General features: G+C 33.4%; 1 protein-coding gene across 5 annotated transcripts in view; it reads left to right on the forward strand.

The window, feature by feature from the left end:
- The window catches only part of RBM25 (RNA binding motif protein 25), a 50,388-nt gene that overhangs the window by 15,444 nt on the left and 21,212 nt on the right, over window positions 1-13,732 (forward strand). For 3 of the 5 annotated variants that reach the window (XM_044664927.1, XM_044664925.1, XM_044664928.1), the window contains exons 3-7: window positions 3,057-3,106; window positions 7,242-7,409; window positions 8,641-8,698; window positions 9,723-9,883; window positions 12,575-12,793. In XM_044664927.1, the coding sequence (XP_044520862.1) occupies window positions 3,057-3,106; window positions 7,242-7,409; window positions 8,641-8,698; window positions 9,723-9,883; window positions 12,575-12,793 (656 nt within the window). The remainder of the gene's footprint in view (window positions 1-3,056; window positions 3,107-7,241; window positions 7,410-8,640; window positions 8,699-9,722; window positions 9,884-12,574; window positions 12,794-13,732) is intronic. The other 2 variants (XM_044664929.1, XM_044664926.1) reach the window with 1 other exon arrangement.

Here is a 13,732-nt window from a genome sequence, read left to right on the forward strand (position 1 = left end):
CAATCTTCTTATACATGCTTTTCTGTTCCTAAGGAAATAAATTTATTAGCATAGTAAAAGATGGAAAGGATATTCTGTATCTAACGTTCACATTAAACATGGAATCTGTAGTGTTGTATTCCATTGTATGTAGGTATTTTGTTTTAGTTTCTCATTCTTTAGGGGAGGGGCAGAAGTGGAAAATTAAACAGCAGTTTTCCCAACTAGAGAAAGCTTGTTTTATTTTATTGTCTTTTTTTTTTAAAACCTAAATTTCAAATTAACAGCAACTATTCCACCTTATCAGTAGTTTAGGAATGGAAAATCTCAAGGATATGGTAAGAAAGGAGTGTTTGAGAATCTAAAGGGGAAGAGGAAGGTTAGGGTAAGTAGGATACTTGAGACAGAAACCTTTCAGTGACCTTTCCATTAGAAATTAAAATTGTTCTTTCTGACCTAATCTTAATGGATGGTTTAGTTATGGACCTAATCATAATGTTCTTAAATAAAACCCTGATGTACCCAAGGTGTACTTAATAGTAGTATTCTGATGGATCACATTGTGAGGATGAATACATATTGAGAAATGAGGCTTTTTAGATGTTATTTCCGTCTGATTGTTCAGTCACAGAAGGATGACCCTTGGGGATTTAGTGTCTAAGTATTCCTAGACTAGGTAAATACTCATTCTATATCTTACAGTGTTTTTGTTAAGACAAATGAGAAATTTTAAATCCCTTTGAGATGTTGAGGAGAATATTAAGTGTAATGTATTTTTCTGATGAACACAATACCAAATTATAAAGGGAAATAGAAGGTAAGTAGGGCATGTTTCTCTATTTAAAAAAAAAAAAAAAGCTGAACTTTGTTTTCTTACACTCTGGGTCAACAGACCCCCAAAACCAGGTATCCAATCTTCCACTTCCATTTAGAAAGTGAAGTCATTCTTATTTCATTTAGGTAGTATTATTCTTACACTTTTAATTCAAGGGGAACAGTATGTGATACATTTCCCTTAGGGAAACAAAAAAAATTTTTTTAAACCCTTAACTTCTGTGTATTGGCTCCTAGGTGGAAGAGTGGTAAGGGTAGGCAATGGGGGTCAAGTGACTTGCCCAGGGTCACACAGCTGGGAAGTGTGAGGCTGGATTTGAACCTAGGACCTCCTGTCTCTAGGCCTGACTCTCAATCCACTGAGCTACCCAGCTTACCTGGGGAAACAAATTTTATCTAAGTCGTCTCTAGCTATACTTTAGTTTCTTGTAATAGTCATCATCAGCTTGATAAATATCATTACCAGTTTAAATTTATGAAGTTTAATTAATTACTAATTAATACTTTTAAATGTAGAGAATGAATTCATGTAACTTAAAATGTAGCAACTGATGATAATGCACTATCAGCATAATTATACTACCAATTAATTATATGCATAAAGTATGAAATGCTTAGTTGAAGCATTTGAGATATTTCTTAATGAAAAAAGTTGTATTTTAGAAGTGGGCACACTTTCTTTTAATTATTAATTTTTTTCCCAGTGAAATTGGTAAATTAGGATGGGGAGAGACATATACTCTTTAAGATTTGGGGGAGAGTTTAAAGAAGAGAGTAAATAAATTTTTTGCTTCTCTAAACCCTGACATTTTGTATTATTTTCCTACTAGTGTATATATAAATAGGAAGCTTACATGTGAAAGAAAGAATAATGTTTAAATTCTCAAGATACAGATTTTGCTTTTTAACTTCTTCTTTTGATTGGAGAATTTGAGATAAAAGATTTAGATTCAAAAGTTGGTCTCTAATTTGGGGGTTTTGTTTGCAAGTTTTTCATAAACTTTAAAATATGTATGTTTCATAAATTTTTGCTAATGTATTAATGAACTGAAGTGAACAGAGCCACTTTTATTTATATTTTAATTTCCAGTTTGCATTTATAGACCTAAGTGCAAGAATGTGCATCGAACTCAGATGGAAAAGAATCCTTAACCATAATCATTAATAGTCCTTAGCATAAATGGTGAGGGTAACTAGAAATCTTTTTTAGGTTATTTAAAAACAGAACTTTTTTTAAAAAATAAAAACCCTTACCTTCCATCTTGGAGTCAATACTGTCAGCAACATTAAGCATTTTTAGACCTTCACAGTTCTCCCTTCCCCTCAATCCCCAAGAGTTTCATAATTTGTCCTTTGGAACCAATATTGGGCATTATATTTACACACTGTATGTGTTAACAGGTTAGAGTATTGTTAACCACCAAATGGGTAGTTTTAAAAATTATCCTTTGGAACATTTTATGTTGCTATGCCTAATTAAAAACTTACAGCCCCTAATTTAAGATAGCAATCAACTAATTGCTTCAACTAATAAGAACAAAAATGTCAACACATAGTATCTACTAATTTGTTGATTCTTCATGGATGTTAGTTCATTAATTGACTTGATCTGTTATTATAACTTGTAGTTTTACAAAAAATACTAAATATCTTTAAAATAGCAGGTTTTAGACATAGCAGACTCTTAAGGTTTTCTTCATTAGTGGCTTTTAGACTAATCTCAAGGTCTTTGCATGATTTTTATTTGATACTTTAAAATACTATACTTTTTAGTTCAGATTAATTTCTCAGTGACCACTTGTTCTTTAACTTAAAAAGAAACTATTAGACCTTCTTTTAATAGGTAAGTGTATTCATATTTATGAAATAGATTGGTATAACCAGACATTAGTTTTGGTGAATCTGCTAAACCTGGTGAATTGATAATAAAATGCAGAATTTCATTCAGTTCTTACAGAGAAAGCTATGCATGTTGTAAAACTTGCTTGTTTTAAAAATAGCTTTTTGTTGCATGTAATGCCATTTAGACTTGCCTGACATCACTTTGCATTAAAAAAGTAGCATTTGTATGAGTGCCACCTTTTTATTAGTTGTTTATTTTAAACTATATAAAATTTGAATAGTGTGTTTGTTTTCTGAGCCATATTTTCATTGCATGAAATAAAAGGTAGAATTCATTTTCCAAGAAACTCATGGATATAATACTTTTTTCTTCTTTCTTTCTTTTTTTTTTTTAAATTTAGGGACCCCAATGATTCCTGTACCAATGAGCATTATGACTCCTGCTCCAACTGTAAGTATAATTTAAGGAGGAGTACAGGGTACCCTTTTTATGCAAAAAATAAATTTGTTAAATTAGGTTGATTTTTGTTGGGCTTATACAAACTTTTGGAAAAATTGCATATATTGTCAGGTTTTTGTTTTTGCTATGTTGATATTGTTGATCCATCAGTCTTGCTGAATTTTTCCTTCCTCTTTTCTTTAAAAAAAATCCTTGTTATGGTATGTTTCTCAGGGATGGGAAGGGAGAGGGTTACAATGGGAAATTTAGGTAAAAGAAAAAATAAGAAATAAAATAATTTTTTGTAAAAAAGAGTAATAACTAGAATTCTTAACTGAAAGTTTTCATCAGTTTATCAAATTATTTGAGTAGCAAGCATAATTTGTGTTAAATTCCATAATAGTTTACATTTGTGTAACACTTTAAGGTTTATAAACTTGTACAGTTCTATGAGGAAACTGTCTGAGAGACGTTAATGGACTTGCCTAGAATCCCAAAACTAAATAAATGTCTAAGGATTTAAAATAAGCTGCACAGCAAGACTTGGGCATATATCTTGTGGTTGGCTCCCAGGATGAATTCACTTCACACTTGGAAGTATGGCTGTGGATGGGAGGGTCCTACTGTACAAAACTTCAGGAAGGTAAAATGGAGTTTTTGACTTGAACACCATTTTGCACTCCCTATTCACCCCCCTACTCCTTCCCCATCTCTGCTTCCCTCCCTGTCTCTCTCTGTGTCACCCTCTCCTTTCCCTTTCCATTTCCCAGGGACTGATTGTCTTAGTGCAGGTATTTGGTTATCCAAAACACATTCCTCCTTCCCCCCAATAAAATATAGTGACCCACTTAGACTTAACTTTCCCAGCATGTTCCGTGCTCCAAAATCGTTAAATCTTCACTACCGTTCTTTTGCCTAAGTTAACATTTCCTATTCTTTCAAAGTATCTCAGCTACATGAAGATATAATTAATTTCTCATAAGCTATGGTACCTTGGTTTAGGTGAGAGTATAGTTTATCTTCTTCATTCTCCTTAGTGACTAGATCTCAGCTTCCAGAGAGGAAATGGATAAGAGAAGAAGGGGGAATGGAGAGTTTGTGAGTCATAGGTGAACTCCTCTGGAAAAATCAGATTCCTGGGGGGTTATGGATCTAGGATTTCCTTGGAGTAACTTTCTTCTCCATTTAGTTCTTCCTCTTTTCCCCAGTTAATCCCAGAAGCCCGTGGCTTCATTGTAGAGAAAGTAATATTACTTATATATGGACAATTTACTATTTATATCTGTTGTGCAATAAAATAATATTTAGATATAATCATTAAATGAGTTGCATTTATTTTAGTACATTTTATTTGATAACTACTAAATTCCTCTTTTAAGTTCATTCTTCTTAGTTTGTTATCTGTGGAATATGATTGCTCAATCACAAATTTAAAAAATAATTAGAGGGATTCTTGATGGGAAGACACATTTTTATATCTTTGCAAATCCAAAGATTCTGGTCTGATGTGTGAAGGTTATTATGCCTTACACTGCTATGTGAGACAATTAGTTTTAGTTCTGAGCTGATTTTTTCCCCATGCTAATTAAACAAATAATGTTTTTTTCCATGTTAACAAAAATGAGTGATGTTTGTTGAAAGTTATAACTCAGCATTAGTATGGTTCAGAAAAGAATCAGAAAATAGTAAAAGGCCAAGCAAGATGTGTACAATTTGTGAACCTCAGAGAATAGGTTTCTGTTGTATACATACTCATCATATTAGATTTATTTGTTGATAATTTAGTATATGCTATATCAGTACAAATTTCTTCATGTAACAGCTACGATCTTAGAAGAATAATAGCTTGTATTTATACATAATTTCCAAAGGAGTTTTATCACCACAGTCCTATGAACTATAGGTAGTATAAGCATTGTTATTCTCATTTTACAGATGAGGAAACTGAGGCTAAGAATTGGTGAAGTGACTTAAATTCATAGGATCATACATTTGGAGCCAGATGGCACCTTATTTAGTCCAGCCTCTCCTTTTTCAGATCAGGAAACTGAGGTCCAAAGAGATTAAGTGACTTACCAAGGTCTTACAGCTAAGTAAGTAGAAGAACTGGTATTCAAACCCAGTTTCTTGGATTTCAACTGCTGTGTCTTCCAGGCTTACATGCCTAATAATCAGCACAACTGGACTTTTAATCTAGGTCTTCAAATACTAGCATTCTCTGCTGACTGGAACTCATTAAGCTGGCTCTCAGCAGAGTACTTTCCTTGATAAAAGCCTGTTCAGAAATATCAGTAAAAATTAGATAATTAAAAAAAATGAGTAATTTAAAATGTATGATGATACCTTCTAAAAATGAAACCCATGTCTGAGTTGTAAAGAATATGTAGTAAGGTTATTTCAAACAATAAGAATTTATGTTTTATAGGGGAAAAATGGATTAAGTTGAATTTTCCTGATGGAAAAAAATAGAATCCTGTTCATTTTGGCGCGATAGGTAAAGTCTTAACAGTTTTGATAATACTTTTGTAGTGTCCCTTTTGCTTTTCCCCTTTCCTTATTATCTTTACTTTTTTCAGGTTTAAGCATTTCATTAGATTCAGCAAAATACTGATTGAATAAATTAATCGTTATTCCCACCATCTATTTTCCCTTTTAAATAGTCGATTAAGTGCCGGAGTGTATTTTGACTTCACAGTCTTTTCCTCCCAATCATGAATATTATTTTCACTTGTATTTCTTTAGGTTGTGAGGAACATGTATATAGCTCTTCTAGTTATTAGTCATGGCCTGCAACAGAGTTTAAATTATTCACTGCTTGAAATAATAGCCTATTTTCCCCTCATATTAACATGAATAATTAAAAATCATTTGTACCATCAGTCTTTAATGTATGACTGTATTTTATTCCAAAAGTTAATTTTTAAGGACTTGTTTGGAACTTAGAACACATTTTCCTAAGAAAACATTTTTAGTGATGGTTAGGTTTCCAAGCCAGCTAATAAAAGTGCATTTTGAATAACCTAAAACATAATTGGGCTACAATACTAAAGGTTATAGCTATTGTTCTGGGTCCTTAGAGTAGAAGACTTAAAGGGTTACCCATCATTTTTTATGAGCACAGAGCCAGCTCTAGGCAGTATATTAAAGAATGCTGATTTTCTTTTGCACCCTTACATCTCTGTCCCTGACCTTTCACTTGCACATTGTTTTCATAATGGCCTAAACTGTAGTATCCGTACCCAGGCTTCCCCATTTGCTAAAATACATCTTTTTACCAATTCTAGATTTACCCACCTTTCCTTCTCTCCTAATTAAAATAGCTATTCCCAGTCTATCTGTTTTCAGCCATGTGTTACTATCTCACATTTATATGTAGTGCTTTAAGGATATTATCATTTTACTAAGGGAAAGTCAGTATTAGAAGGAAAGCAGTCTGAATTAATCTATACTGTTCTCTAAAATGACTAATATATTTGTGTTCCTTAACCTTCCCAGGTGATTTGTATTTCTAGAGACTTGATTCCTAGAATTTTAGGCTATGGGAGGGATTGAGGGAAGACTTGGGATAAATGGTTCTGCAGATAAATCCCTTGATCTGTTTTTGTATCTTCTTCCTTCTTCCACTTCTGAATTTAGAGATTCTCTTAAAATCCCCAACTGCTTTCCCCAAAGGACTCAAATTGCAAGAATAACAGGGATATGGGCTGGGGGTGGGAGTGCTTTTGGGAGACAGGGTCCTGGCTGCAGCACCCTCTTTGTGAGTATGGGCCATTTTATACTTGGGGACTGTTTGTGCTATCATAATCTACTGAATTGATCTGATGTTGTTGGATGAGTTAGTGGATTCTCTTTCTAAACTAGTCGGAAATTAAAAAAATTCATAATCTTTTTGTATTTCTCTTTGAGGAGGGAGGGTCAGAATGAAAAGTTAGAGGTATATACAACTTCTGTTGACAACAACATGCCTGGTTTAATGAAAAGTGCTATAAATATTCTACAGGGGTTTTAGGAAGACTTTAGTTATAAAACCGTAATAAAAGTATAAAAACATGCCGTTTATGTTCTAAATTTACACTACTGAATCTTGCTAACCTGGTAGATAGTTGCTTGAAAGGACAAAACTATTTTATCATTTCTTTTTTTTTAGGTTTTAGTACCTACTGTGTCCATGGTTGGAAAGCATTTGGGAGCCAGAAAAGATCATCCAGGCCTAAAGAACAAAGAGAATGATGAAAACAGTGGCCCCACAACTACAGTTTTTGTTGGCAACATTTCTGAGAAAGCCTCTGACATGCTCATTAGGCAGCTCCTAGCTGTAAGTCGAAGAATATTTTCTAGCTAATAGTAAGAGCTCACATTTATAGAACATTTATGTAGTCAATTGATCCTCAACAACCTTGTGATATAGGTAGCATAATTTTTGTAACCATTTTCAGAGGAGAACAAAGTTTGGAAAGGTTGTCATTCATTGACAATAGTCGGATAGTCTGTTTCAGAGATGTGATTGAAATTTAGTTCTCTTTTGATTAAGAATCTAGCGTTTTTTTTTTTTAGCACTTCATTTTTGAAGATGATGATGATAATAAATAAAGTTATTTGAAGATTAAAAACTACATTAATTTTAAAAGTTGTTTTAGTTTTTATTTTTTTTCTGGTGAAATTGCTAGTTTATACCAGGGTAAATAATTATACCAGGAAAAATAATAAATAAATTATTCCACAAAATAAAAAAAATTTTTTTTCAAGTTTGTTTTACATAACAAAAGTTTTGAATCTCTTAGAATTCCTTTTTCTGAATTCATATTTATAATATGTTTTATAGTTTACAAAGCATTTTCATATATTTTCTATGAACAATAGCTGACATTACAATAGTAGTGTAATAAATATTTGACAACTGCACCTGGGGAAAATATATGCCCAACACACTTTTAAATTAAAAATACATTATTAGTATTTTCTCCATTCCTTTTCTTAAGTATAAGCAATCAATGAAATAAATCATGCACAGAATATTTATAATATTTGTCAATTTCCAAGATATAAACTCCTTTACTGAAAATTTAACAGTCACCTTCTGGAAGCCAATTCAAGCTGGTTCCAGCACATTCCTATTACCTAAAACCTTAAAATTTGCAAAGTGCTTAATATACATTATTTCCTTTGAATTGTATTTATTACCCCTATTTTACAAATGAGAAAACCAGAATGTTTAATCTACCATGTCATGCTACAAATAGTAAAAGGCTTTAGAAGATTACTTTTACCCTCAAACATGTTACCTCTTCTGTTTCCTTCCTCCATAAACTGAGATTCAAAGAAAAAGTAATTGATTTGCCTACATTAACAAAATTACTAAAAGGTAAAAGAAAGATCTGAACTTTATTCTTTTGATTCCAAGTTAGAATTCTAATAAAAGTAAGTCTTTATACTCATTTTCTATTTTTCTTCATTTGAGGCTGATTGAAAATATAATCTTCTTTTCATTAAGAATTAGTTGATTTTGTAAATAACGTCTCTCTCTTGTCTCTCTCTCTCTTACAAAGAAATGTGGTTTAGTTTTGAGCTGGAAGAGAGTTCAAGGTGCATCTGGAAAACTTCAAGGTAGATGAACTTTTTTTGCCTTTGTTGTAAGTTAATGAATAATTCACTTCTTTTGATATGCTGCATGGGTGAATTTCTTTATGGGAGTTATCCTCTTTGTCTAGATCATATTTGGGAAGGGAGTAGCTTGGGGTTGGAGCTAAATGGCAGGGAAAGGGGAGTCAGTATTCAGGTGGAGGCAAAAGAAAAGGACATAATAGGTCATTTTATTGTTTTGGTATTTTATTTGATGTTTTGGTATTTTCCTTCCTGTATCAGAAACCTGTTAGGCAAGGGATAGGGGGTTTGAAAAGGGTCTTCATGATCAGGATGGAACTATTGAAGAAGATAAGCAGCAGCAGGGTTTCCTGGTGCTCTGGAATACACCAAAAGTGAGCAAACTGTCACTTTGTACTTTTCGATGGAAACCCAAACACTTAATAGCCCTTTCATTTGATATTCAAGTTTGGTTATAATAGTAAAGTTGAACTATCAGCAAAAAGAAATGTACAAATTTTTAAAATCCTACAAAACAGCAAATTGAGGAAATTGCAAACATTCTTCGTTTTTAGTCAGAAATTTTCATTTTGCCTTTAAAAAATGTATAGAGACTTTTCCCATCACTCACTGGATATTTTGACAGTCCTGTTATATCCCTTTTTTCCAACTGAAAAATGCTTTTTCCCTTATGTTTAAACTGTAGTTAGCCCTCAGGTACTTGTAATAATGTAGGAAATAGGGATATTATGAATTAAAACCTGTAAGCAAGATCAAATCCTCATTTTAATAACTAAAATTCAGCTTCCAACTATAATTTTATCAGAGTTGAACAAATGATAAATTGAGTTTCTTCTCCCATTTCCTCTGTTTTGGTGGAGGTGCTAATGAATAGTGAAGAGTCCATAAAGGAACCTATAAAACCCACATACTTATTAAACATATGCCCTTTTTGAGTTTGCTTAATTGTGCATAAGTTGTTTTTTTTTTAACCTGGAATTCATTTATACATTGTTATTTTTGCATGTTTCTTCATATCTATCATTAGCCTTTGGGTTCTGTGAATATAAAGAGCCTGAATCTACCCTCCGTGCCCTTCGGTTATTGCATGATCTTCAGATTGGAGAGAAGAAGCTCCTAGTTAAAGTTGATGCGAAGACTAAGGCACAGTTAGATGAGTGGAAAGCGAAGAGGAAAGCGTCCAATGGGGTATGTGTCTCAGCCAGTCACTCCAGTAGGTCAGCTGTCCTGTTAGGAATGAAATGTTTCTTTGAAATTTTTATGTAGGGCTTCAGTAGATCACATAGATCTATTCTAAAATCAATAGATCGTTCAATAGCTCATATATGGTTATGACCAAAGTACATACTTTTTAAAAAGTATGCAGATATTTAAAATATTTTATCCACCCACAGTGGGTGGATGACTGTTGGTTTGCTTGTTCCAGGTTGGGATGAAGGTAGGAAGGGGAGGCTGAACAAGGTTAACTTTCCAGAGAAAACATTGGTACAGACTTTTCCAAACAGAACTAATTCATTAAGACAGCCTTGTAAGTAAGTACAAATTATAATTAAATGTACACAGTTTTAAGCAGCTTGTCCTCCCCTCATAGAAGCATACAGGTTCTAAAAATGTGAATCGTTGTAGTTGTTAGTTATCATTACTATAACTACTACTTGTCTGACATAAATCATTAATCTTACCAGGTGAGTAGGTGGATGACTTTAATCAAGGGCATTTTAAGGTATCCTAAGAAAGAGGGATGTTGAGTGGAGGATTTTCCTTAAGTGGGGGGAGGACTTTTCCACCAATCCAAAACTCGAACATTTCCTTGTTCTTCCATTCTACTTCTTTTGTGATAGTAGATTTTTCTGTTGCCTGTTCTTCAGTCTTGGCTATAATCTTTTACCCAGTCTTGTAAACAAAAAATATATACATATATATGTATATATTTTGGGGGGGGGGGCTTACCAAAATTCTCCAGCCTGCAAATAATGCTTCAGCTCACTAATATTTGTATATTATCTGCCTGATAGGAGTGTTGAGCCCTTCCTACCATCTTTCATATTAATCATCTAAAAAATATGGGTGTTTTGCATGTAGCAAGTGGGCCCAGGATTTCTCCACAGATTTGTCTGTTTTTCTTGAACTACTGGCTTTTCTTTATGTCCATGGCATGTGGGAATGAGTTCATTGTATGACTTTACTAATACAAAATGTCGCTTAGTCAAAAAAGTGTTTCACTGGACCTAATTTTTAGATTTTCAAAAGCTTTCAGAATATTAGCATATTCTGTATGTAGGACTATGAATCCTAAGGAAAACATTTTTTTTTTTTTAATTTACTTGAGCAGGGACATAGTTCCTTGACTTTGGAACCATGTCTACTAAGAGACACATGATGACTAAATCTTATTAAGTTATGGAACGGTATTCTCCAGCTGAGAAATAGCCCCCTGTTAAAATTTTTAGAAAAACCGTAGTCTGTATCTTTCATAGCACATACAATAGGTGCTTATTAAGTATTATTATTTGCTGAATTAATAGTTTACAGCCTTTAGAATGCCAAAGGTATTAAAATATGGTCACATCCTAGCTTTGTGACCCTGGGATGTCATTTGATCCCAATTGCCCTAACCCATATTGCTCTTCTGCCTTAGAACTATACTAAGTATCAATTCTAAAACAAATGCTAAGGATTATTTAGGGAAGAAAAAGAATACCAAAAGTAGAATGATGTGCTCTTTTTATTAAAGTGAACTGCAAAACTTCTGATTCTTATCAAATTACACGTATATGTGAGTTGTGGCTTATGAAGCACTATAATCAAAGGGTTTATTCAGGAACAACATCACTGCTTTTGGTTATACCTGTGACAGTGATCAAAGGACTTTAATATGACAGGTAAATTGATCTATACTTGATACTTTTAAGTAATAATAGTACAATAGACATAATTTATCTCATATCTATCCTACTTATCACTTCTTTAACTCTCCCAAGTTTTGAGGATTCTGTACCACATGGAAAAAATCTGATACTGAGGGCATTCTTTCCAAATTGCTAATTTTTTGAAATCACAACTATTTGAATGATCATTAGTTTTTGTGCAATAGAAACCAGATTATGTTCCTAAAGTGTTTATAATAGAAACAAACATGACTCAAGTACAAAGAGTAGGGAAGCATTAGGGACAGGTTTTTTAATAGAAGAAAATAGTGTTAAAGTAGCTAAGCCTACTTTGAAGTTTACAATAAATAGGAGAATATTGATTTAGGTTGGAGAAATAGTAGATTTAAGCAATAAGCATTCAACATTGATTTTTTTTTTATAAATATGACTAGTTTGGTTTAAAAAAAAAACGACAACTTTGTAGTTTGCCTTTATAGCTAAGGAGGAAAATCTGTGTTGTGGAAACTTTTCAAAAGTTATAAGGAATGATGGTCCTGAGATGTAATTTTTTTGTGGTAAGATAGATCGCAGGATTCTTTTTTTTTTTTTTAAACTCTTACTTTCTATCTTAGAATCAATATAGTATGTTGGTTCTAAGGCAGAATGTGGTAAGGGCTAGGCATTGGAGATTGAATGACTTGTCCAGGATCACATAGCTAAGAAGTGTCTGAGGCCAGATTTGAACCTGGGACTTCCTGTCTCTGGGCTTGATTCTCAAATTACTGAGCCACCTACCTTCCCCTGGATTCTTAAGTATTGCGGGGGGAGGAGGGGTGGAGGAAAAGAAGTGGGAAGAAAATGACAAGATGCAGAAATCCCAGACATTAAACTAAAGCCTAGTTTTGCTGATAACAAAAATAACTCTGCATACAAGGACTCCCAGACAAGTGTTTTGGAGAAAACACTGGGTTTTACCAACTCTTGCTTCAAAATAAATTTCACTTTCTAGGTTGGTGATTTTTCTGAATTTGCCTTGTTTCCCAAGAATGCCAGGCCAGAGACTACAAATGATGACGATGAAGCCTTAGATGAAGAAACAAAAAGAAGAGATCAGATCATTAAAGGGGCCATTGAAGTGTTAATACGGGAATACTCCAGCGAGCTCAATGCCCCCTCCCAGGAATCTGACTCTCACCCCAGGAAGAAGAAAAAGGAAAAGAAGGAGGACGTATGTGTTATTGATTTCGGACAAAACAGATTTATTTCTTCGATTTACTTTTTATGATCTCTGTTATCTTATGCAGTTGCTCTAATTTCAAACTTCAGATGGGAAAAGAAACTTACTAGTATTTATATCAGAATATAATAAGCTCTTAATTGCTTTATTTCTATCATGCTTTAGGAAGTTGACTTCCTAATTTTTGTGACCACAAATTTCATATTTTTGTGATAGAAATACATTGACCTGAAGGCTTCTGCCTATGTATGGAGTCACCCTTCCAGTTATGTTTTAAAGATAATAATTAAAAAAAAAAACAACTATGTGATGAAGGGTAAACCAGTAACTGATTATGTGCAAAGTAAGTTTTTCTGTTATGGGGGCTGGCCCTAAAGATCTTAGAATGGAGATTATCTCATTTTACCTTATCCCCTTTTCATGGTTGTTTTTTTCTCTGCTCCAAGCGGGAAACCAGGTCTCATTCATTGAGGATCTTCACTCACCTTTAATTTTCAGCTGCCTTTCCTTAAGAAATCTTGCCTCATTCCCCTCCACGGACAATAATGCTGTTGAACATCTATCTAGCTGGAGGAATTTGAAAGAGCAGCGCGAGATGAAACACTTCTCCCCAGGGTCTTGAGTGTCACATCCCTACTTTGTACTCCACTTCAGTTAGTCTGAGGAATAGGAAATCCAGGTTGAAAAGGAAATAATCAGGTCTTTTCCTACCCTTTTCTTTGGGCATACTGTTGAGAAACGTTGAATGGAAATAATTTTATCTACATTTATGGGATATACTTTATATGCATGAATATTATGCCATTTGAGAAGCACTGTAAAACCTTTATAATGTGATTATTTACCAAGTCACACTTAAGTTATGTTATTCTTTGGATTTCAATACCTCACAGATGATATTGAGCAGTTTTCTGTGTGGCTAGATCCCTT

The sequence above is a fragment of the Gracilinanus agilis genome, chromosome 2 (genome assembly GCF_016433145.1).
Source record: "Gracilinanus agilis isolate LMUSP501 chromosome 2, AgileGrace, whole genome shotgun sequence".
Classification (NCBI taxonomy): Eukaryota; Metazoa; Chordata; class Mammalia; order Didelphimorphia; family Didelphidae; genus Gracilinanus; species Gracilinanus agilis.